Genomic DNA, 27,161 nt, shown 5'->3' with positions numbered 1-27,161 from the left:
TAATTCTGACTAAAAGCAAAGCACACTTAATGTTCACTGTGATTGATTAAGAATCTCAAGCAAGTGAACTGAAACCAATGGATGCCTTGAAGGTCGGAAATCAATTCAACAAGTTAACTCTCGAAAATGGCTGGCATTGATGTAAAGTATACACAATCTGTAGTTTATAGTCTCTAGATAGAGATAGAGAGCATTTGTGGGAGGGAAGCCAGCATATATATATATACATATATTTTTGGGCAGCTGAAGCTCAACCCTTTCTTGAACAGTCTATCAGTAGTGTGATGCAGCAGCTGAAAAGAAGCGTGAGACAGGGGGACACTGCTGGAGGTGATGCTATCACAGTGATGAATTGGATAGTTTCTGCTCCTCCTCTGTTCCCTCATCACTGTCCTGCTCACTATCTATCACTTACTGTCTGCCAGCTTCTTTCTTCTGCAACTAACCCTGGCCTGTCGCTTTCCTCCCACTTCCAGCTGTCCTTTATTCCCTATGTTCTTGCCTGTTCTGTCCTTTGCTGTCTCTCAGCACCCCGGAGCTTACGCTTTCCCCTCTTTCTCACATTCTTTCTATCGGTTTCTCTTTCTTCGTCGGCCATTTATCATCGTGCGCCTTTTAAATGCACGCGGGGGGGGCTTTAAGTGGTTTTCTGGACAGCTAAGATTAGACCAGGTAAACGTGGAGTCCCTGTAGGTTTATTTTTCATGGAGGATTTTTCCACACATTCTCACTCATGTGAAGTCCCATTGATATATTTCTGTGTGCACAGGGGGGGGGGGGGGGGGGGGGTGTTCCTGCAGCCAGAGCAAACTTTAGCAGGGTGCTTGGGGTCAGTGGTCAAGAGAGAGTTGTTATCGTGTGTGTGTGTTTTGTACGTCTGTCCTTGTGAGAAACTGGCTGAATTGTAGGCCTTCAGAGTCAGGACATTTTTGCCATATTTTGGCAAGGACATTTTGACTTCAAGTGTTTAACTTTAGCTTTCAGACTTGGGTTGAGGGCTACGGTAACACTAATGGTACAAGTAAAAAAGAATGAACAGAAAACCGTCAATGTAGTTGTAAAAACAGATACTCTCCATGCAGTAGATGTAATTTATGTGCACCTGCAATAGCCTTGGTGCTTTAAAGACATGGTTAAAGGAATGGTTCAACATCTTGGAAAGTGTGCTTAGTTTGGGGTCTTTCCAAAAATGAAGACAGCGGGAAACAGCTAGCCTAGCTCCACATCAAGGCTACTTGTAGTAATATGTCGTATCTCCTTTGTTTAATGTGTAATGTAAAAAACAACAATGTGTGGTTTTAGGTGACTGTACCCTACATGCTAGACCTAAGCTTACCCAAGTCATGTTGATTTCGAGACATTGCTAAGTGTGTTACCATTTCTCCTTTACAGAGTGCCAGTACTGGAGAGTGGCAATGCTACATGTAGCAACACTACTAGTTAAACTACAGTACAACCACAATTCACAGTAGCAATCAGGTGGTCTTAGTAAGGTGTTGGGCCACTACATTTCAGAACAGCTTCAGTGTGACTTGGCATTGATTCTACAGTCTCTGAACTCTACTGGAGGGATGAACACCATTTCCCCAAAAGATATTCTGTCATTTAGCATATGATTTACATCATTGTCATATTCATCAAACCATTCAGTGATCCCTTGTTCCCTATGGATGGTGGCATTGCCATCCTGGAAGAGGTCATTCCCATCAGGTTAGAAATGTTTCATCATAGGATAAAGTAGACCACTTAGAACTACTTTGTATTGATTTGCAGTGACCCTTCCTTCCAAGGGGACAAGTGGACCCAAACCATGCCAGCAAAATGCCCCCCACAGCATTCGGACCTGTACCAGTTTTTCCTTTAAATTTGTCACCCGTTGTAGATTTTCCATCAGGAAACAGGGTAGCATGATGGAACTCTACATCGCTTTATTTTATTCTTTTCTTGAAGAATAAAAAAAACTTAGAAATAATTACAAATCTGCACCACATCCCCCTGTCTTCTGATTCAGGAGAGAATTAGGCAGCAGACTGGTTTGATGAGACAGAACAAAGAAAGGGTGCAACGGGCAGCTAAACCACAACTATAGCCAGAGTCACTGCAGAGAAGTACTTGGAAGGAAGGCTTGAAAACAGTTATTTGTCAAGGCTGTTTAACTCCCAGTAAAACCACACTTCTTTTATTACAATTCTTTCCATATGCATGTTAAACTAATAAGATACATTGTCTTAATTAGGCTATTCCTTTAACATACACACTGTTGAGTGATAGCAGACTCATTTGAAGACCAAATGTTGAGGCTGCAGCTCCGATAAAAATTTTTTTTAAAAAAGGGGGTAGATTAATTCATTCATCACCACACAGAACAGCACTGTAACAACCACAACAAAAGTGAATGATTTCACTGTTTCCCCATCCATTGAAAACATAGTGTATTACCTTTGTGTCAGGAAGCTAAAGAATGTAGTCAATGCACAGTCCTCACAACTACAGGACAAGACAAACATTCATGCATTTATTGATTACTAACTTTCTTATGTGCCGCATTCAAATGCTGTCCTGAATGTGTGGAATCTTTTAAAAAATTGTGTCTTACAGTAAATACCCAAATAAACCCTTCCTAACCCTCTTTCCGTCACCCCCCAATTAATATTTCACCCCCTTCCAGTCTGCACCCCTCCTTTTTCTACACTTTTTCTCCGTTTAGAATATTTTACGTTCAATTAATACTTGTTCTGTGGTTTCCTTACAATTACTATCCTCAGACTCAGACTGAGAGAGAGAGGGGGAAAAAACAACATTTTGGAATGAAGTCTTCAGTTTAAGGCTTCACTTCCAACCTGCTGAAGCCTGAAGTTACAGTAGGCAGGGACAAGGTGTCTTTGAGGCCTGGAAAAAATTCACAGAGAATCCTCTTTGCTATTTTTACCCTCTGGTGTGTTTGCACTACATTACAGTGAAGCTGAAGTCCCCAATGCCCAAATCAGAATCAGTGATTTGCCAAATGCAATAAACCTGCAGGAGGGGTGATTTGATGTGGCCACACACACGGTCAGATATCATCTAAATACAGAGAAGAAAACCACTTTCCCTTCTGTTTCTGGTATTAGTCTTTCCTCCTGATGGAAATGTTTTTTTCTCTTCCTTACCAGTAATCACAGGCTGGCTCACAGAGGCATGTAGACACCATTATTACCGAGCCAGAGCCTGGCTCACAGTTAAACGGCGTTTGAGAGATCAGGACTGGTGAAAATAAAGTGCAGATTTGCGCAAGGTCCTGCTGTGGGTTTGTTCAGGGAGGAATGACTCAAGGCTAATGCTGGCACTAATGGAAATAGAGTCTGTATCTCTCTTGTTACATATCGAGGATCAAATGTCTTCATAAGAAGAGAGAGAGGTGAGGAAAATCCCTCCAGAGTGAAGATATTTTGAGGATATCTGATTCTGTTTGGGTTTAAGGTCATAGCTAAGATTAGGTTTAAATTACAAATGATCACAGTGACTTTTTGGGCAAATTACTCATTCAATTACTCTGGCTAATTAGAAATCTGGGCAGGTGGAAGCTGGGTATTATACTCTACTGGCTACTGATTGTATGTTGGTTGCTTGGTAAGTGGCTGAACTCTCAGAAAACTCTTATCGACCAATAGATTTGGACATGTCAGAAATAGCAACACCAATGCTGTGTCTCAAATCTCGATCTTACACTTACGCACTCAAAATATGAAGTGTACGTCACTTCATATTTTGAGTGCATATTTAGTAGTCTGTAATGATTCAGTACCGCAAATAATAACGTGAATGCTAACACTAGTCTGCTAACTAGCTAATCGTCATTTCCGGTAAGTGTTCAAGGGGCGTGTTCGATTCGAGACAACACTAACCTGTCGAATTTTGCGCACTACACAAGTAAGTACACAGTATACTACACAGAGGTGTACTAACAGAAGTAAGTGATTTGAGACACTTGGCAGACCTATTTCATAGACAAATGAGGGTTGAGACTACAGTAAGAAAAAAAATCAATAAAAAGCAGAACTGACAAATCAACAGTCACTCTAATATTATAACCAGGCGTTCTCCATTTTTTTTGATAATCCTCTGAGTCTAAATTGGATTATATACAGTTGGATGACAACTGAAAAGAAAAACCAATGCAAAGTGTTGTGTTGAAGTGCTGCAGTGCTCCTTGTCATAGATTCCCCAAATCTCTGGAATTCGTCTGGAGGGATGAAACGCTAAACGATATTCTGAAACTCATTAAAGGCATGAAAAAAAAAAAATCATTTCAATGAAGTCACTGCGTGGATCCAAATGCAGAAACATTGCACCAATGCATCAAATAAGTGCAGGCCTGATGGCACCCAGAGCTGTAAAAGTCCTGCCTCAGAGTATTATAACATTCTGTGCTGCGTTATCTGATAAGCTTTTAAACCCAAAGATATGATATACCACTCTGATTTTTTTGGATTGTGTGTCAGTGTTTTGACAGTAACTGAAACAACATCCCCCACCAACACAGGCCCCACTTATTTCTTTTTCAGTCTGATCGCTCACTATTATGTAACTGCCAAATCTCCCAAAGGTGTTGAATTCACAGTAGTTGAGATCCAGTGACTGTGAAAGCAGTAATATACTGTATGACTCACACTCATCAAACTGTTCAATGAGCCCTTGTGTCCTGTATTGAAGTATCTACATCTGTCCTGTTTCTACACTCATTTATTTGGGTTTTTCCTCTTTATTTGTCACTTGTCTCTCCAACGCTTCTCCTAAGAGACATTACCAGGATTTAATGACCTGTAAACTGGTACTTCCCATAACCAGAACCTATGAGAACTCGAAGGACAAAAACTTGAAGGACAACAGTGGTTGGCTCTCCCACTCTTTAGAGGCATGTCATTAAAAAGGCTTTCTTCATTGTAAAAACGTCCAAAAAAAAAGTCCTGCTTGAAAAGTCCAACTACGGTAAAACTACATAAGTATTATGAGCTTAAAGTATTACAGTAAAAGTACTGCAGTAATATGAGTGATGTAGTATGCAGTATTACAGTAAAAGTACTGCAGTATTGTGAGGTTGTAACACTGCATACTACATTATGAGTGATGTAGTATGCAGTATTACAGTAAAAGTACTGCAGTATAATGAGCGATGTAGTATGCAGTATTACAGTAAAAGTACTGCAGTATTATGAGTGATGTAGTATGCAGTATTACAGTAAAAGGACTTCAAAAGACAAAAAGGTTGGAAACCACTGGTTTCATCTTTAACTATGTGTTGTATTTTAAAAGCTTGTTATATTATCCATTGTATCAAATCTGTATCTGAAAAGTAACTAAAGCTGTCAAATAAATGTAGAGGAGTAGAAAGTACAACTTTTCCCTCTGACATGTAGTGGAGTGGAAGTATAAAGTAGCATTGAATGGTAAGTACAACTCAAAATTGTATGTAAGTACAGTACTTAGTTACTTTCCATCTCTCTGTTTGACATAGTTGAGATGTTACGACACATCTGCTTGATGATGATGTCTCCTCTTTGCCCTGTACATAAAACACACCCAATGAATGAAACTCAAATCAAACCAGCCTGCATCTATGACATTTCAATCATTACCCTGTACTCATGATCATGAGGGGTTTTGATCAAGTAGTTCCGGGGGTGATGAACATGTCATCAGTCCTTATGGGAACAGCCAACAGCTATCATTGGAAATGGCTTGAAATAAATACGCTCTGATTATGCATCGTGTTCCACAGAGAGGGGTAATTTTAGTGCCTCATAAATGAATGTGTTCACTGAAGGGAGGAAAGTGTGTCTCTGTGTGTCTGTGCCACTAGATAATACCTGTCTAGGATGTTTCACCAGCTGCAAATATCCTGCTAACCGCACAATCCCTTCAGTTCACTTGTGGGTGCGTGTGTTTGTGTGTGTGTTTTCTCAATGTAATTCCCTCGAAGCACAGGCAGACACAAGTAGCTTTTGTGCTACTGGTTTATTTGAAGGTTCTTTTTCCAAATCCTCTGTGAAAACTACAGACGATATTGACGAGAAAATCTAGGACCATGTTAACTTACCCAAACAAAACAAATACTTTTGTTGGGAATAGTCTGGGAGACTTCAGAGGTTTCTTTATAAGAGTTCACATCAAATTCAAGTCCGCAGTGACCAGCATAAAACTTTACATCAGAGCATATAAGATGTTCAGGATTGGGAGGAAGTTGCTGCACCGAACAGAGGAGTTTAAGTATGTCGGGGTCTTATTCACGAGTGAGGGTAAGATGGAGCGTGAGATGGATGGAGATGGATTATACAGGAGCAGCACCGGATCTGGTGAAAAAAGAGCTGAGGCTGAAGGTAAAGCTCTCAATTTACCGGTCAATCTACGTTGCAACCCTCACCTATGGTCATGAGCTTTGAGTAGTGACCAATACAAGTGTCCGCAATGAGTTTCCTCCGGAGAGTGTCTGGGCTCAGCCTTAGAGATAGGGTCAGGAGCTCGGACATGTGGGGGAGGCTAAGAGTAGAGCCACTGCTCCTCCGCATCAAAAGGTTTGGCCACCTGGTCAGGATGCCTCCTGGAAGCCTCTCTCTAGAGGTGTTCCAGGCACGTCCAACTGGGAGGAGATCCCAGGGTAGACCCAGAACAATTACATATCTCTCTTGACCTGGGAACGCCTTGGGATCCCCAAGGAGTAGCTGATACCACCACGACCCAGCCCCGGATAGGCGGCATAAAAAATGGATGGATGGAATCTAAGTTCCAATCCACACCTATGGGGCAGCTGTGGCTCAGGAGGTATAGCAGTCGTCCACCAATTGGAAGATTGGCAGTTCAATTCCCGGCTCCTCCAGTCCTGGGGCTGATGAGCGTTGCTGGGGAGAAGGGTGTCTGGGTTTCATTGCTCTGCCTAATGCCACCACGACCCAGCCCCAGATAAGTGGCAGAAAATGGATGGATGGATGGAGATGTTATGCTTGCTTGCAGGTGTTGCTTAAGAGGTCTTTTTCACACCAGAGCAGCTTTGAGCTGAGACTCCAACATAACATTACTTCTGCTACATGAAATAATGTGCAAATAACAAATCCAACTTAAATAAATTCTCGATTACGACCTCCGCTTAAGAGAAAGTAAACTAATTATATGGAATCATCTAAACAATATAATGGCAACAGCTTTTCCTCTCCCGCCCCTCTCTGATTATGCTGGAACAGAAGCAGCGGGGACTGGCACGGACTTGAAAGCGTCGTCGTACCTTTCATCCACAAAGAAAGCCAAAGCAGCTGTCTCGAGTGTTGCTCTGCTGTAAAACCATCAGACCAGATCACAGCCACACGCTGCGGTTGTGAGTTTAAGATGATGTGTGTGTGTGTGTGCGTGTACATGGGAAGCTGGATAAGTCATTCCCAGTTTAAAGACAAAGGGATTTAGAGGAGGAGGGTTTAGTCTTTTTTGTCTGCGTCTACCTCTGGAGGCTGCATATGAGCAGAGCTGAATAAAGGAGGTGAAAGGGAGAGAGACAAAAGGATTTAGAGGAGTCGAGCGCTCCGTTGTGAAGATAAACTGCACAGAGAGAATAGACCGTACAGCGCACGGGGCCGCAGAGAATACGATTTTCTTTTCTTTCATTAGGATCAAAGGGAAATTGTTTTATGATCTTGACATTACAAGCATCTTTTCTTACGATCGTGAAGTAATTACATTGTGGACGACACAATATACACAGTTCAAATCTGGTTCAGCAACAGCAGCATCCCTATAATCCTCATATATCTCTCTCCAGAAAGCTCTTTGCTCTTTCACAGAAAAACACAAGTATTTTTTTGAAATACTCTAAACGTTTGGTTTAAATAGATTTTCCTCAAGATTTCATATTCACACTCGCTTTCCTCTTCGCGTGGGGATTTATTCGCCTCATTTTCAAGCAAAATAGGTCCTGACATGACAGGGAGAGTTCAGAAAATGATTTTGAAAAAAATATACAAATGAACATCTGATTAGGCAGCACAGTGAAGTAATGACAAAAACTGTAAAGTGTAACATTGTGGGACGAAAGAAATGAATAGTTAGTTAGTTCTAATGTAATAAAATGGTTATAATGAGAAAATGAGAAATTCTAATGATTTACACAATGCTGAAAATGTGTTTTTTTATAGATGTTTGAATTTCTAGTTTTGTGCATTCAGACATTTATCAGCCAATGGGTTATGGGTTGGATGTATGGTCATGTGACTCCAGGCCCATCATTATCCCAGATAGGCAGGGAGGCAAGGGGAGTATCCAATAAATGACACGTATGACATCATATTTAGTCCATAATGCTGCTTCTAATGTGTTTTACAATGACCCTGATGAAGGCCACAAACCCAAACACGTTGATTTATTATACTACAAATGTTGCTGGAGCTTTGACTTTTGTGGACTTTTTGCCCTTCTTCATGCAACTTGGAAATAGATGAAGTTGTGCCAGAAACCTCTACTCTATTTCTACTGAATTTCTAGTTTTCAGATCACTTTCAGGACTGTTCATCCATGTCAACCTTAAAAAATTGAAATTGAAAGTTCTGACGTTGAATTGGCATCTGCTGAGGAAGATTGTGTTTGAATGAACTTTAAATCTCAGCTGTTATATTTTTGTCCTCAGCAGTCATTGCTGCAAAAGAGCTTGAAAAGATCGCCTGTCAATCAAACATTTTGAACAGTACTTTTTCTGTTCAGCCATGTGCTGCTCCACTACCAAACCAAAAGGTTTTATGAACTGGTGATAAATTGAATTATATGATCTAATTATCTCTGTAACATCATTAAAGATGCCCTCCTGACATGCGTTAAGACATCACATATCAACAAAATGGATAATTATCACTTTAATACCCTTACATTGGCATCAACTCTTTCTCCCTCATTAAAAATGAAAGAATCTATGAATATGCAAATATTTTTCATATTCATTGTGTCCAGTTGAACGGTTGGACACAAGATGTCTACTTCACTGTAAAGTCCATTCCCAGTACATGTGCACTGGAGGCTTCAAGTTGCAACATCACACTTGTGTAAGTTGCAATACTGGACCAGGATTGGCTCCAGATTAATTGTAATATCACACATCATGCTCATAGGCCCGCCTCTTAAAATATTTTCACTTTCAGCAGATGAATGTGAAAACAAACTCTGCACATGCATCATTCTGCACAGTGAAGCTCAAACATCCAACTGAAGGAACAAGAAGAAAAACACATTATTGAGTGGAGGAGGACTTTAAATGAAAAAGGGCATGTCTGGAAAGAGACATCGATAACAGCCAGGTGAGAATGTTCTCTCCTCTCATTGGTCAGATGTTTCTGGGGTGGACGCAAGAATGTAAAAAACACATCAAGAAGGTCCTGAAGAAGGTTCTCTGGCTTGATATCAAGAAGAAAACTTCCTGCATCTTGGAGATGGTTTACACTTGTATTTAGTGCTTTCCAGATGTGAACCGGAGGATCTGGGGAATCAAACCACCGATCTTCCGATTAGCGGATAACCGTTTTACCCCCTGAGTCACATTCGCCCACAACAAGGTCTAAAAGGTCTTTAGTGTTGGTTGCTATGGTACATTTGCTATGTTTCTGCCTAAATTAATAGTACCAAGGAGGAAAAAGCAACCTCAGCCCCATTCAACGGTACAAAATAACATAGATTTGAAAATGCGCCGAGTCATGTATTTGGGTTGAGCAACAGAAAAAACAATCACATTTACCTTTTAGCAGTTTCCTAACATCATAGCATATCCTTTCAGGGTAATGAGGCCTTTACAATTCAAACTAATATTTTGGGAGTTTAGTTGCCTATGAGTGTTAAGACAAACCTTCTATTTCATTTTTTTCTCTCTTCCTCCTCCTCCTCCTCTCTCTTCTTTGGTTTTTGCTCCCTGAGGGATAAAACACGCCATGCAGAGAGGGAAAAAGGGTAAAGTGCTCCTGAGAGAAGAAGAGAGAAACTTTGATAGCTCTGAGGGAAAGTCAGAACAGTTTGTCATAATCTTGTCTGTGGTGCTATAATTATACCCCCATTTTCTCTTTGAGATACAGTTATATACACACACACACACACACACACACATATATATACTAACAGGCACACTGGTCTTTACACAAGTAATCGCACGCACACACAAATATACAGTACATTCTTTGTGGTCTACAAACGTGCAGCAGCACAAGTTCACACATAGTAAATACATATAATCAGGTCTTCATAATGTCATTTTCTCTCTCTGTCATGTTTTATTCACACGGTACTGTGAATGTGACGTGCAGGAATCAAAGAGAGAGCACTGTAATTGTTTATCGGAGGTTTTATGGCGCGTTCGCAAGCCCGACTGACTTTCTCCCGGGAAAGCCGGCGTCTCTGAGCTCAGGTTACGGATTTAATGTTAGCGTGAGACAGGGAGAGTCAGGGTTACCTAGGTGTCACGTATCCTGCAGATGTAACCTGAAATGACCATTGTTTTGTGTTTATATGTTTTTATGTTGTGTTTATGTGCATATATCAGCATTTTTCATATGTGGTTCTGCAGGTGTGAGAGGGATTGTTTTTTTTAGAGTTTTCCTCATGGTGCATTCAAGGACACATCAGCTTCCCAATGTTGGTATTTGGCTACTAAAGACAAAAAAATGCATTCACTAGATACTTTTCCAGAAAATCAGATTCAGAGAAAAGACACTTTTCACTTCAAATCTGCTTAAAACATACCATCTATCTATCATTGTAACTACTAAATCTGCAACTAGACTTTATGCAGGGTCACCAGTCCAAATTAAAAGGGCCAAATACGTCATCTGACCATGTGACCTGAATCTGGTGCCTCTATAAGCAGTAATCAGCAGGACAACATGTGTTCTCTGTGCTTTCCAAAACTGCCACTGTTAAAAAAATAATGATGTTTTATGATGTGACAGTGCTGTGATTAAGGTCTAATTAGGTTCAGACACAACAACCACTTGGTTAGGTTTAAGGGAAAGATCATGGTTCTGATTAAAATAATCGGCCTATTAAGGTTGGAGACACATGTGGTGCGAGTTAAAGTTACTACTTCCTTCAAGTTAGGCCACCATCATCGCCATGGTTACAATAATAGCCATGGGGTTAACGTTAAAAAACTGTCCCAACGTTGCAGTTGGTCTCCATTATATATGCAAAGTATAAATGACATTGCATTAAATGGTTGAAACACCCTAATTGAACCAACATGGAACAGTTCCTGCTCACAAGCGTCCACTAACAGTGATAGATGATGACGATTTCTATAAGAAGATCTTCATAGTGTCCTGCAAGTCATATAATATACTGCAGTGATCAATCTAAATGATGCAAATATTCCAGTATGGTCCAAATAATACAAAAATGTCTGTGAGCAAGATCTCTGACTTTTGACCTCCCGGATGGACCAGCATTGGTTTACAACGACACAAAGTTTTATCAATTTTTAACATTTTCCTCAAACAAAAAAAAAATCTTCAGTGCTTCCACCAGTTTTATTCCCGTCAAGCTGGAAAAGCCTCAGTTAGACCATTATGACACACTAAAAACTCTCCATTAAAACCCTGCTAGTGAAATTCTTACGATGGTCTGTTAACAGCTCCTTTAGGGGAGGTGAAGGCCTCAGGGTTTCACCACAGCTTTTTACACACAACCACCCCTGAGGTGCCTACAGTAAAATAAGATCCACACTCTTCACATTATTATGAGCAACACTGCTTACATCAGATATTTGCTGAAAGGTAAATAGCAAGAGTTATAACCAATAATCACATCTTTATCACTATTATCACTAATTGGTTCTGAGAATCAATAAGGAATCGAACAGAACACCCCCTGCAGCAATTTAAAAGCATCACATTATGGATACTGTACTGCACAAGTGTATGTGTATGTGTATGTGTGTGTGTGTTTGGCCGTGTTGACCCCTGCAGGGAAGCCCGGTGCTTCTGGCCCCCTGTATACACACTGTGTCCATTCACTGCGTCCCTGCAGGGCCCTTACGTAACAGGCATCACTGCAAAAAATCATGAATCAGTAGATTCACAGCTTTAAAGTTTCCTTCTTTACTGCTTTTAAGAAAGGTTCAAAGCTGGCCTGTGACTAAAATAGTTTTAGCATCGTAGTCAAATGTGTTCAGATGACTCAACGTTTGATTAAAAACTCCAAATTTCCTACTATTTCTGACTAAATCACATTGAGGTGCCTCTGATAAAAGGATGTGTTTCCAGGTGTTACTGCATATATGAAAACATTTGTATGAAGCCTTTATGTTAAGCTGCGTGAAATCTGATAAATTGCCTCAAGTGATGTCACTCAAGTCAGTGTTGATTGGGGCTGAAGACTACAAGTTGTAAAAGTAAACAAAAATCTGGGCATGCGGAGTTAGAAAGAAGTGATGTTAACAGACTTCTGTCCCGTACTCCTCATCTGCATCTCACACACCTCATTCTGCGACCTGACTGTCAGCAGTTCAGTTGCATTGTGGGTATTGAAGGAAGAAGAATGTGTGGATTAAAGATGACAATGTCTGTAGTTACGCTGCCATGATTTTGACCCCTTTTTTTTAAAAGAAAAATGCCAGTCATGAGTTCAATGGTGTTCAGGTGCGATGCTAAATGTGCGGACTACTCCTTTAACACATGAACCCACATGAACAATAAAGCTGCTCAGTAGACGTCTGTGGTTGTCCTGAGCTTTTTCCAGGTATGAATGTGTGGAGCTGCATGAATATGAAGCAGGGCATCCCAAAAAAAAGAGAAGAAAAAAATAGAGTGTGTGTGTTCTCAGTCGTCTTCCTGGATAAATAAAGGTAAAGAAACATTTCCTCAGGCCTTTTCCGTGTCGCGGTGGGTGCAGGTGCTCGGGGAGCCGACTCGTCCCGCACAGGGCCCCGTCTCCCTCTGCTGGTGCGACTTCTCATAAATGACATTATGGAAAGTTAACGTGCCGCCGGCCTCAGTGGAAAGGATGAATCCATCTCATAAACTGTCATTGTCAGTGTTTTATAGAAGAGCCTCGCCTTGTTGCCTTTTACAGAGGCTCAGGTGAAACACAGAGCTTTATACAAGTTGAAAATCAGGTGTGTGTGTGTGTGTATGTGAGTGTGTGTTTGTTGGGTACAGTTGTGTTACACTGGCAGCTTTATTCCTGCCTGCTCTCATGAATGCCAGTCTGTAAGAAGAGAGTCTGAGAGACAGACTGCCTTTAGTACTCTGTCTGTGTGTGTGTGTGTGTGTGTGTGTCTCTATGTATGTATGTGTGTGTATGAGAGAGAGAAAGAGAGATGCTTTGATGAATCCTATTGATCTTTGTTTAGATAGCTTCACAGCTAGAAAGCAAAGAGAGATGCTGATGCTCAAACAGAAGACGAGACATGCAGACATATCAGGTTATAGGAGACAAAACAGAAGTGGAAAAAAAAAAACAGCATTCCTCCAACATTAGTGACATCAAACTAAAGCGAGGGGAACTTTTACAACAGCACTTTGCTTTCACCGTATTCACTGGACATAAATTCACCAATTCCCCTACACAGTCGTTTTGTCTCCTCCGCCTGTTTCCAGCCACTTTTAAGCGTCTCAGAGACAGGAGGGCGTAAATACTCGAGAAGCAGCACCAGAATAGCTTCACAGAAAATAAACAGCGCTGCACAATTAATTGAGGAAACAACTAAATAGCAATATTGACTGCTGCAGTATTTAGACTGCTAGAGGAAGCATTTTTAATGTCTTAGAGGGAAAGATGTTTCAGGAAGTGTCTCCAAACAAAGTGTTTGTGACACTCTGCAGAATCCCTGGGCTATAAATCACATTCTCATCTCATTTTCACCATTTACACCTCAACAGTATTTAAAAGCTATTTTTCAAGTACGGAGAAATAAGTGATTAACAGGAAGCTGTTTCCATATGTATGCTAATTCAAGCCGTGACTGCAACACGCAGCAGAAATATCTCAGCTTGATTTTTGGTCACTGTTACGGAGCATTGAATTATAAGTCCATTAATCATCTCAATAGATACTGAGATTTCTCACCAGACTAATATTTCCTGTTGGCCAAAAAGAAAAGTTATTGTCAAAAAAAAAATTTAGCATGTTTGTTTTGGCTCAAAACTTTAACTACCAAAATGAAATGTAAGTTTTAACAGTATATGATCCAAGTTTGTGTGTGAATTTGTTGTTATCATACACTTTGAGCTGATATATATTTTTAGAGAGGGAGAGTGAGAGCTAGCTATGTTAGCTATGTACTGTAGTGTGTTAGAGTAGCTAGCTAGCTATATTTACATTGAAGTAAAATACTGTGCAGTTAGCTAGATTAGAGAGCCAACATTGTTAGCTTTTAGCTCTTGCTTCAGTCCCATCTGTCATTTGAATCCTCTGTACATTACTCAACCTGAGACAATACTTACTGGTTTAACTAAATTTCCCAGTAGCTTCCCAGCAGAATAATTCCAACTAGCTAGCTATTTTTTTCCAACTAACATGCTATGTTGCTATGTTATGCTTGTAATGTAGCTTGCTCCTTTCAGTAAGTGTAAAACTGTTGCTTGTAGCTTCACTAGCTACAGTTTGAATACATTTCCCAGTAGTAGAGTTGCTAGTGTTGCAATTTTTTCCACTAACCTTTTACGTCGCTATCACATGCTGGTAATGTATGCTTGTAATGTATGTTGCTAATTTAGGTTAAAGTGTTGTGTCGTAGCAAAACTGTTGCCAGTGAAAAGTAGCATGTAGCTTCACTAGCTGCAGTTTTGAAAGTAGCTTCTTCAGAACTGTTTACTGACACCAATTGATCACTGGAATAGCATAAAGGCTTTACTAAGAATGTGTAGGTGTCATCCTTGTGGGTGTGCAAATGATACAGGGACTTCCTCATAAAACCACTGCTCCATAGCACTACCAGTGGTCAAAAACTCCTCAGGATACCTTTAAATATATTACACACAACACTATACATGAGGCGGCTCGCCGAAAGCATAACAGAGAAAATGACAACGAGGAGGTAAACCTTCTGTTTGTGTGTTTGCGTACATGGCGGTGGACGCTATGAACTTGTTAGCCACAGTTAGCAACCCACGAGGCTAGCGTGTTGTTGTTATACGTCATCAAGCGCGCGCCGGTAAACGTCCCATGCTGCGTTCATGCAGGCTCAGAAATGCTGAAGCCTACAGAACAAATATCGGCTATAAAAACCTGATACCGATATTTCCCGATATTACATTTTTAAGTGAATATCGGCCGATAATTGATTCTACATGGCTCTAGGTTTTGTGTATTAGTCAGATTTAGGTCTTGTTTATAAAACTGAACAACATTTACACATGTGTATTATGTTTAAACTAAAAATAATATGCCCTTAAAAAGATTACAGCAACTAATAACACACACATTTGAGTTAATATTGTGCTCAGGTGGTGCAAATCTCTAAGAAATTTGCAATAAATTAAAGCACCAAAACTCAATTAACACTTAATGCACACTTAATGAACTTTGGAGGCTCTTGGGGAAGTGGGGTAGCAGGTTAAGTTGGCCAGCTGGCTTTCATTTGAGTATGAAGTTGGAAGATAGATGGTCCTTTCCTCCTCCTTTAATCCTTTTCTAGCTTATTTTCCTCTGTCTCTTTCTTTTCTTTCTTTGCAAACATCAGCAGATCAGGAAGAAGCTATTCATTATCGCTGCCGTGTCTGGAAGAGTCCGCTCCGCGCTGATTCTCAGATCATATTTCAAACTCATAACAACTTTCATTGAGAATAACACAGCCGTGGCGAGGAAATGAAGACTTGAAATATGGAAACATGATCTCCACGTTCCCCCTGTCATCAGTTTCTCACACGTTTTAACAACAAATGCAGGGACAAGAGCTGAGAAGGGAAATGAATGCACAATGGGCTTGTCCTGAACTTTAACTGGCATCTGGAGATAAGAAACGCTGAGCTTTTTCTATTTGCATATACAACATTGATAATGACTTTTTACGGTGAGATTAGGTTTAAATATATGCATAAGGATTTTCTTTCCCCCACCCCTCCCATTTCAATTTTCTCCCAGTTTTGACACGTTTTCCAGAGAGAATGGAAACAAAATCACACACACACCCTCACATCTGAATCAATACACAGTATATGCTATCGTGCTGAGTAATTCATCACATAGCGCAGCTGCACAGTGAAACTGCTGAGCTGCAGGTTTGAAGCCCTTCTGGGACTTTGACCAATCGGAAGATATCAAACTAAATTGACCATATGATGAGAGGCTGCTAACTACTTTTATAGCTATGGTTTTATGACTTTTGCCAGCTCTTATACAATGCTGACCCACTATTTCATATCCACAGGGGATTAGGGTGGGAATGTGCAAGCAAATAGGCTGGTAATGATATCTACTCTCCCACGGGAACCGCTTGACATGGCGAGAGGTCAGTGACCTCCATCACAGCCTCCCCTCAGATTGTATCGACATATCGCCTCTCTCATCTCCTCCTCCTACTCTTTCTCCCTCTCATCCTCACGCCTTCATCCAAACTGCACAAGAGACTTGACTGAGCAGTTTGAAGAGGAGATAAAAATGGCAGAAAGTAATCCTATGGACAGCAGTGAGATAAGGAGAGGGAAACTGAAGCAGAACAGGAGATGACAAGATTCCCTCCCCTGGTCTTTTTCTCCCATGTTAATTACAGCATTTGTCCTTTGGGCCGCACACTTGCTGCGACATTTGCGTGAATTGCAGTTTGATGTCTCAGAGTGGATAAAACAGGAGAGATTTTCATCAACAAAGAGCTGCTTTTCACTCTGCGCTGTTACGCCTTAGCAGGCTTTGATGTATCGACGCTAGCTTGAATAGGGAGGAGTGTGGAGCTCACAAAGAGAGAAGAAGTGGGAGGGGTGCAAAATGAGGCCTTTCTCCTCGAGCAGAGACGTTCATAATCCATCATGCCTTGTCGACTTGCACATCCCTCAAAATGCTTTGAAGGGCTGTTTGATATGACAGGGAAATGAACAAGGTTAGAACAGAGGCGATATGGAAAGAGTGTACCAGAGTTAATATGATGGAGAAGGGAAGTCAGTAGCTGCATTAATTCTTTCCGAGAAATAAAAGCAACCAATTAAGCAATAAAGTTGTATAGACAGCCTAGGTTCTAAACTAAAAGTTTATTTCATCTTCATCTGGTGGGAACAAGAGCCAAACTGTGTGAAGTTGTTTTCTGGTGGGATTGAGTTCCATATTGTGGGCAAACAAAGTTCTTGTCTTGTGGCAATAAAATCTGTTTGTTATGCACGCAAGTGTAGATCTAGTGGGAACAAGACCCAAATCTACATCCTTCCCTTTTTTCCTTTTCAGATTAAAGGGGACATATTTTGCTTTTTGCGACTTTTTTTGTTATTTATACATACTGTTAAGATATCAGATATGCTAAACATAGTCATAGTTCCACAACTTGTGGTGATTGTATATAGAAATGCTCCCTGCAAGTCAAAAGCCAGGGCTTCAACCTGCTCGTAACGCATTGTTCGCAATGTTTTTTTCTACCTTGCCAATGAAGCTAATGTCAGCTCATTGGGCATGCCCATAAATGGCCATCCGTTTCGTAAATTTGGTTGCTAAGGTTGTTGCTAAGGTATTTCCATGTGTTGTTTTTCATTGTCCATTCGCATATTTCCGATCAGATTTTAGCTCCAACATGTACAGATGTAATTGAAAAGTTGACATTTTGAGTAAGGAACAAGGAAAAGAAGTGAAATCCTATACTATTATAGTTTGTTTATGTAGCCTCCTAAACCAACTTCCAAAAGCCGGCCAATCAGAGCAGAGTGGGCTCATTGGGAGGGGGGCCTTAAAGACACAGAAGCTAAAACAGCCTATTTTAGACAGAGGCTGAACGGAGTGGCTCCATAAAAGACCAATATGTGTTAAATAAGGAGTTTTTTTAAACTCTAGGAAGGAAATTAAAAACATAGACCTTGAAACATGCACAGTATGTCCCCTTTAACAAACCAGAACTGCATTTAAAACTGGCCACAGTCTGCACACACTGGTTGTACTATGAGCAAAACAACTTAATGCTACGGTAAATAAGTCACAGATGAAGAAAGTCTAACAAAATGAAGGCAAAAGAGAACCTTAAATAACATTATTTCTATGATGACCTGGCAAGATGAATATATGGTGTGAACAAGATATTTCTTTGGGAATAAACATTTTGTTCCATAAAAAAAATTTTGTAGCATGGATTTGAGATCTTCATGTGTTGACTGGCCTTTGGAGCTCTTTTATTACATCTTTAAATTATTTATGAGACTGTTTCTGAGTTGAATAGCATTGAAAATATTGTTCAAAAGGGAATTCACAGTAGGAAAAAACCCTTCCACCCACCTCTTCACCCAGACAGAGAAGCATCGACCTATGAGTATACCCACATGACTCTCCAATAGTGGAGTTTATTAAGAAAGTACCAGACTATAAAATGTGAATTTTTAAAAGGCACCATTCTAAAATATGATTTTCAGGTCATGTGTTTAACTGCCATAAGTTCTTAGTTACGGTGTTTCCTTGCTGAGTGATTGACATACATGTGTGGGACCTTTCACAGAACTGCTTTTGTATGTTGTCATCAGGTAAAAAAAAAAGTTGTAAGAGATTGGTTTCCTCCCGTGTTCTTGTAGCTCAAACATGATGAATAGGCCACTCAGAGACATGGCTGAAGAGGCTTCAAAGAAATATACAAACAAACTTCTTTAGTCAAGCTGTCCTCATGTAAAGTGCACGGTGGTGGTCCCTGGGTTGAAGTTATTTCAGCATTTCATGTCAGCAACTCTCTCTCTCTCCCTCTCAGCCGTGGCTAGGGCAAGCGCTGAAAGGCCACACTTGTTGTGAGTGAAGATGCAGGCCACAGTACAATCAATTTAAATTCCATAAGGAAACCGGGGCACTGCCCTGGAGGGGAATTCAGACCCAGAGGAAAAATAATCAAGAGGCATATGAAAACATTCCTGCTTTTCAAATGTGAAGCCCTCAGGTTGCTCTCTGCCTCCAGACTCTTTCCCCCCCCCTCTCCCTGCTATATTCCACTTCATCACAGCGTCATAGTGAATATGAAATATGCCTCAGATGAATGGCCGCTGACTGGATCTGTGCATATTGAACACTCAATATCTGTAATATTCTCCAATATCATTATTTTCCTCCACACCCTTGGACTAATCTCCATCATAGTCTGTGGAGCGACTCAGATAGGGAAAAAAGATAGAGTCTATAAAGAGATGAGTACTATGATAACGCCTGAGATTAATAACACACTGTCACTATCTGCCTGCCAGTCTTCCCATCTATCTCTCCCTTCATCTCTCCCTCCTTCTTTCTTCCTTGGTTAATTTCATTCATTTTAGAGTGCTTTATTGGCACTTTATAATTTTCTTAGCCAGCCAAGAAAATTATAAAAGTAACACGTATAGAAAAAGGTGTTAAGACAACAAATGGATTTAGAGATATAATAAAAAAGTAAGTAAGAAACAATAAATGAGTCCTAAAATATAGTTTTCATCAATGGGGATCTAATATATTATATAATATTCAGTATGTGCAATATATTGTGGATCCATATTTTTTTGCTTTTATTACATAATAATGTAATGACCATTATTAATGCTTTGCATGTAAAGTTATATAGAGTGTTGAAATACATATCTACAGTTGAAATACATTTGTCATCATGTCAATATATTTGGAAACGTTTTGGTTACCAAAGTAACAGAGTTCAAGTGCAACTACTGATGTCCTGGTAGTTTAGGGTTTTAAGAAATTGACCTCAGCATCCTTGGGTCAACTCTGGCCAGGGATCTGTGTAACATCTTGTAATATCTTAGATGGGAAATTGCAAGAGTGCTTCAAAAGGCAGAACTAGCACCTTCTATCTTCTGCCAGGAACATTAGCCATTGAAAAATGAGCAGCGGTACACAGTATGCTGTTGTTGTTTAAAATCACTCATCCAAAGGCTGAGGGTCTCTTACCCTCCGGATCTAAATGAAAAGCATCTCTTTTGACATTCATTGCAATGTCCCCTTCTCTTTCCCCATTTCTGTCTTTCCCTGAGCAGCCAGAGTTGTCAGGAGCAGCTGTCCTCCACCAGACCAGAAGGGATCAGGTAGTGGATGCTTGTCGAGTCTACAGTGCGTCCAGCCGTAAGCGGAGAGTCCTTACACCCGGCGACCTCAAGCACCTCGTGGTGGATGAGGATCATGAGCTTATCTACTGTTACGTCCCCAAGGTGGCCTGTACAAACTGGAAACGTGTCATGATGGTACTCACGGGCCGAGGCAAATACAGGTGAGTCTAGCGGTGACAGACTGATGTATTTATGGCACTGAAAGGGAGTTACGTTGCTACAGCCTCTCCTCAATACACAGAACCTTCATAATCATAGAAAGATGTGAATGTACATTGTTTTGTCACTGGTCCTTATGTTTCTCATGCCTTTTTCCCCACAGTGACCCAATGGAAATCCCATCCAATGAAGCCCATGTTCCTTCCAACCTTAAGACGCTGAACCAGTACAGCATTGCTGAGATCAACCACCGCCTCAAGAACTACCTCAAGTTCCTGTTTGTTCGCGAGCCCTTTGAGAGGCTGGTCTCCGCATACCGCAACAAGTTTACTCTCAAGTACAACTCATCCTTCCACAAGCGCTTCGGCACTCGTATTGTCCGGCGCTACCGCAAGAATGCCACACAGGATGCGCTGCTCAATGGTGCTGATGTTAAATTTAAGGAATTTGCTGAGTATCTGGTGGATCCAGCCACGCAGCGCGATGGCCCACTCAACGAGCACTGGCAGACCGTTTACCAGCTTTGCCACCCATGTCACATCCATTATGACCTGGTGGGCAAATATGAAACGCTTGAAGAGGATGCCAACTACGTATTGCGGCTGGTGGGTGTTGGTGACTCCTTGCGTTTCCCGAGCTACGCCAAGTCCACCCGCACCACGGATGCCATGGCAGCCCAGTTCTTTAGCAATATCAGCACTCAGCAGCAGATCCAACTCTACCAGCTTTACAAGTTGGACTTCCTCATGTTTAACTACTCTACACCCAGCTACCTCCGGCTGGACTAATGGAGGACAGAGCTGGGACTCTGGAAATGGCTGCCTTGTTTAAGAAGAGGCAACAATGAGTGATGGGTGGAATTTTTCGAAAGCAAATTTAAAAAACTGTTGTTGTACCTTGCAGGCGTGGGGTCTGGATTTAAGATATAAACAGATGCTGAGAAAAGGTAATGTGTGCTTGTCTGTGCATAAGGGGAAGAATGTCCAATCAACTCTGGGTGGCACAGAGAGCTATGATTGGATGAGAATGTGGGTGAACAGACCAAACGCATGCAAAGACTAAAAGATGTGGGTGAAGCAGGTCTTCAAGGTTTTAAAAGAGGAACTTTTCCTCACGGGACGGACTTGAAGAGGGATTCTGATGATGTTCCCTACATGTTTAAAACAAACTGCTGACAAATTAGGCTGCTTCAGATTCTGCAAAGCAAACAGCGGCCTCGCACGCGCCCTGACCCCAATGCATCGTGGGAGCTAAGCTTATCTCCCCCTTCCCCTGATCAATAGAGAAACTCCGTCAAATTGTAAAACACATTTCATATCCTCCTCTGCTTTGACAGTATGCTGTGAGAGCACCTGTCAACCTTGCCCTATTTAGATTCATACATTAAAGAGGGAAACCGGCTCATAGATGCCTCGAGGACGCCCCGTAATAGTCGGGTACTGACTTCACTCTCAAGACCTCTCCAACTGTAACTTTGGCCTTCAGCCAACAGTTTAAGGAAATAAGTTCTGTCACTGTTCTCAGTCATTATATGTTGACGGAAGGGTTCTCTTGCTTTACACCCCAAGGACCCTGTGAAACCGGAGAGTCCTACTGCAGCAGTGACATATGGAAGTGCTAAATACATCATCGCCTGTAACACCAAGCATCCTTAACATTTTGAGCCACAGGATGTGGTCAAGAAGGTACCAGATGCACTCATGTGATTGGGCACACCAGCTGTGAGTGACAAGTCTCCCTGAGCTGAAAGAAAAGAGACACCCTGTGTGGTTGTAACGGGTTAAAGGCACTGGATCCCATAACCCCACCCAGCCTCGCCCCCCCCCAACAAGCCCCACCCAGGTGTTTGGTGGAAACTCCCAGGGCTGTACCCACAAAGTCTCCACTCCAAATACGTCTTTCTGTAAACTAAGATCCATTTGTCTTCATGCTTATTTTTGTTTTTATTGTCTTATTAAGCATTGCTGCGAGCAGCAATAACAAAAGATTATTTAATTTGCTTTGTTGATTAAAATAAGAGACACAGATTTAATATTTTGTTTTTCTGGGCTGATGAACAATTTAGGACATTTTAAAAGTTGAACTGTTGTTAAGAGTTCTGTTTTGTCATGCTGGCTTTTTTCCTTCTCAACTTGCCTCCGATACAACATTTTCATTTCCGAAGGACTCACGGTACGTTTCAGCCCACGGCTTTGTCCTTCTGTGTCTGAGCTCATCAGAGATTTATGAGTTGTCTTCCATTTCCTGTTGTCAAAAACATTCGGTGCCAAAAATGACTGTGAGAGCTTTAGAGATCCACAGTCGGTGTTCAGCGCACATCATTCCTGTTTCACAAATTCATGGGAAGATTGCTACCCCCCCCTCCCCCCCCAGCTCCCAACCAGACCATGAGAACTAGCTACTGCTCTCATATCAACAATCTACTGCCCACATCACAGAATCAGATACTATATCTCATACTGTAATGTGATTAATGTCAGCGATGCTAAGCAATGTCAAGGTTAACTGCACTCTCCATCACGCTGTGAATTGGATTACAGGCTGTTGTGTAAGCATTATACAGGAGGGAGGAGGGATGGAGAGGGAGATACAACATCTGACCTGTCTCTCTCACACTGAAGAGCAAGAGGGTCATTTTGTTTTTTTTATACCTTTGTAAATTCTCAACCCCCCTACGGCTTCAAAGGAAAAAGAGACATTTTTTGGGAGAAAAGCTGCATATCATTGTTGCGGTTGACTACACCAGAAATAATCATTTTCTCATGCATTAGAGCACACTGTACTTCTCTCTTTGTCTGCCAACCTGAGTTTCACAAAATTCTGGTTTTAAAGTCAAATCAGGGGTCTTAGACACTTTTGACTATTGTTACAGTTGGTTCACCGGATTCGTTGTAGTGAAATTGCAAAAAGGTGTCAGAACGATATCAAGTGAAGTCTTGAAGTCTTGTCTTGAAGATGGTCCCAGTCACAATCAGGTTTTAAGACCTGCATTTTTGTGCTCACATGGTCAAAGCAATACATTTGTTTAGTGAGGCCCTGTCAAGTCGAATGTATTTGTACAGCCCGATATCACAAGTTTGTTTAAGAGGGCTTTGCCGTCTATAGAACAGATAATAAGACACCATGTATCCTGGGACTGTCAGATAAGGAACATTCGACGAAAAAGCAACAAACCTTTTAACTGTAAAAATGCAAATATCCACAGAACAGACATATTCTGTTTTTCCATATTGTATCACAATATGGTCAGTATTAAGTGTGATAAGTAAAAGAGTCTTTAAGAGGGGTATCAAAATCTATGAAATCCATTATTTCAGCTAATGCACCATGCATATTCTGAAATATATTTGTGATTAGTCAAATTACCACACAGCAGCCCTGAGGACATGTGTTGTAATATTGTACATAAAGCACAGAGACAGAGGGAGTTTAAAAGGAAGTACGCCGTTTTTCCTCAGGCCCCCCTAGAAGGTGAATCCAGCCCTACCACAAGACAGCTTTAAAATAGAAGATGTGACTATTAGAACATTATTAGGATTACATTCTAACTAAAGCGATCCATTGTAAATGTTAGAGCTGTTTACCGGTTCAAGTTTTAACCGCTGTACTTAAAGTCCTAAGGATTTTCACCATATTGGACCCATTTTTATACTATTTTTGGCTGGTGTTTATTCTTCCATTCCACCTTTCTCTATAAAGTATACAGGCAAACAAGCACAAGGGATTCATACTGTAGGAGACAACACATTAGTGCACGGGACACATACAGAACATAAGAGTAGAGACGTGTATTTTCCACAAAATTTGAGAGTTTTCTAGTGATGTTTATAAAGAAGATGGATACAGGAGTTCATCTTCTTCTGCTGTGTGTCTGACAGATAGCTGCTCAGATCATGTTTCCTTCCCCCCCAGTGATTAAAACGTAATTTTAACTAAAGTGATAGTTAAGTAAACTGTAGCTGTTTACACGATAGCTCACACTGCAATTCCGGTTCCACTCCGCTGTAAAATTGTGCCTGGCTGTGTCCATGCATCTTAAAAATGAAGCCGGTGAACAAAATGTCAGGATAACTGAAAATGAACGATAACCCAATCTATGGAAACAAGACTGTAAATGCACAGACGCTTCCTACAGGAAACACTTTGGTGGATATTTTAGCTCCAGACCTCCCTCTCTTGTAACTTTTGAAGTATTATTAATGTACATATTTATGCACATGTGTGTGAGAGAGTTATAATGAGAGAACGGTTTTAGTTTTCTTGTTTTATATAGATCTACCCTCACACAGACATCTGGCTCTAATAGAGGAGAAAAGCCTCTGGGCTGGCCTGTGGCCCCAGCTGTCATCTTCCTGCAGAAACAATGCCTGTATTCTCAGCGCAGCACTCCTCCTGGGTCAGGCCCACAAAAATACACACACACTCAGCTTGCAAATTAGCGCTCCCGCTGATGCCACGCAGCATCTTATTTAGCAGTTGTAAGCAAGTTGCACCTCACCACTTTAACACGCTGACTGGGCCTCGGTTTTAAAACTGCTCATTTAGCCCCCAGAATGGAAGACGAACGATACACAAAGGACCTCTTAGCCTGCAAACAAGCCATTACAGAGGCCTCACTCTATTTTCTCCTCGCTCCCATCGCGCTCCAAAAGTGGCCTCCGTTATAGAAAAGGAGAAAAAAAAGAAAAAACAGAAGCAAGTCAGTGTCAATGATCCCTCCCGTCCCGGTAGGAAAAGGGCAGCCCGCTTAAACAAACAGAGCTGGTAAAACAAATCCCAGCAGGGAAACAGCACAGCAGCATTTTGAGCGCTCTTTGCCCCTATTCTTAACCACACAGTGTGCGTGAATCCAGGCCCGTTCACTGCCCAGTTGTTTTATACTGTAGGAGTGTTTATATTCAAGTCAAGCCAACGGGTATATTTATGTTGTTTTTGAACGACGTCTATTATTAGACTGAATTAAATATTTGCTGTTATGCTGAAAGGAAATCTTCTAAACATATCCGAGAATGTTTTTCTCTCGAGGAGGAGTGGATGATTTGTGTTTATACCTTCATTTTTATTTATGCACAAATTAACGCAGCTTGTAAATAGTAGTGGTGTCATAGCGTGCCAGTATCATTACCGATGAAACGGAGAGTTCGACACATTGGGGAATACACTTGTTGTTTTGCTGAGAGTTAGACGAAAATAAAAATGAACACTCATTATCTGTTTTATGTCTCGTACAGAGCTAGAGCCAGCAGTCGATTAGCTTAGCGTAAAGACTGGAAACAGTGGGAAACAACTAGCCTGGCTATGTCAATAAATAAACAAGACTCTACAGTAATGCTAGTAGTTCTGTGAGGCAGCATTTAGTTACAGTGGAGTTTTGAGTCAAATGCTAATGTCAACATACCAATATGCTCACAATGACAACACTAGCATGATCTGATGTAGCTATGCTATTTTCTGTTGCAGGTAAAACATTTGCAATATTCGCTTGCTAACTTTTGTTATTTAGTGCTAACAAACTGATGGGAATATCATTAGCAATAAAGCTAATTAGCAGTAAAGTATTGGGCAAAATTAGTAACACTCATGATTATCTGTCTCATATCTTGTACAGAGCTAGAGCTAGCAGTCGATTAGCTTAGCATAAAGACTGGAAACAGTGGGAAACAACTAGCCTGGCTATGTCAATAGGTTAAACAAAACTCTACGGTAATGCTAGTAGTTCTATGAGTTCTTTGTATTTAGGCACAGTGAGGTTCTGAGTCAAATGCTAACGTCAGCATGCTAACATGCTCGCAATGACAACACTAACATGTTTAGCAGGTTAAACATTCACCATAATCATGTGACTGGGTTAGCTTGTTTGTTAATTAGTGCTAAGCACAAACTGATGAATATCATTAGCAAAGTGAAGTATTGGGCAAAATTAAAGTGACAAATGTCAGTCTTCTCATCTAACTCTGCAGCAAAGCACATTTTCCCAACATTTCCCAACTGTTCCTTCAAAGGGCAGAAGATACCTTGAAGTATTTCTATAGTTTTCGGGTTAATATGTTGGTTCCACAAAATTATGAAAAAGTATCAGCACACCTTACATCATCAGCACAGAGGGACAAAGCCAGGAACTTTTTATCGACCCCCTCTCCTCCTCTGTATGTTTCATCCCTGACATATCTACAAGCCCCAAGCAGATGTTTTTGTACAGTGTAGACATGATGTCATTGACTTCTGCTGTTGTTGTTTTTTTGAGCTGTCATGTTTTGGATGTTATATTGATTGATTACTCCGGTTGCCTCAGACATGCACACACAGACACCTACACGTACACACACACAGCTTATCACCACATGGCACTCTTGCTTTTCTGTGCCTTTCATTCACAGCGACACAGAGCTGCTGAAAAAAAAGAGTCAGAGCTGCCTCTCTGTTGTCTCCGCTGTGGTCACCTGGGCCTTCCTCCATACTGACACACACACACACACACAGAGAAAAAGAGAGAGCTGGTAATGTCAGTAATAATTATTCTTTACTTTTCTCAAATCATAACTCCAGTGTGTGCCAGCAGGACAGATGGTTCTGCTTCTCACTGAGCTATTTCACACTCTGTTCTGTAGATTCAATCATTAGTTGATCCTTAACACATTCATTTGGGATCACCGGTACAATCACCCATTATACAATACAATACAATAATCAAACAGCACAAAATAGCAATTTAGATGAACATTATTGGACATGAGAAGCAGTTTTTGGCTGTTTTTCTGGTCCCACTTTGCAACATTAAATCACAAATACTCTTAACACCACCAAGGATGTTTGTCACTA

At 40.9% G+C, this 27,161-nt stretch overlaps 1 protein-coding gene across 2 annotated transcripts in view; it reads left to right on the top strand.

Moving 5' to 3' along the window:
• Positions 1-21,638, top strand: part of chst11 (carbohydrate (chondroitin 4) sulfotransferase 11) — a 91,744-nt gene extending 70,106 nt beyond the window's left edge. For both annotated transcript variants that reach the window (XM_062443954.1, XM_062443953.1), the window contains exons 3-4: positions 20,115-20,344; positions 20,506-21,638. In XM_062443954.1, the coding sequence (XP_062299938.1) occupies positions 20,115-20,344; positions 20,506-21,130 (855 nt within the window). In that variant the 3' untranslated portion in view covers positions 21,131-21,638. The remainder of the gene's footprint in view (positions 1-20,114; positions 20,345-20,505) is intronic.
• The last annotated feature ends 5,523 nt before the right edge of the window (positions 21,639-27,161 follow it).

The sequence above is a fragment of the Scomber scombrus genome, chromosome 22 (genome assembly GCF_963691925.1).
Source record: "Scomber scombrus chromosome 22, fScoSco1.1, whole genome shotgun sequence".
Classification (NCBI taxonomy): Eukaryota; Metazoa; Chordata; class Actinopteri; order Scombriformes; family Scombridae; genus Scomber; species Scomber scombrus.
The sequence above is the reverse complement of the archived record's forward strand: the minus strand, read 5'-3'. Positions and strand labels throughout refer to the sequence as shown.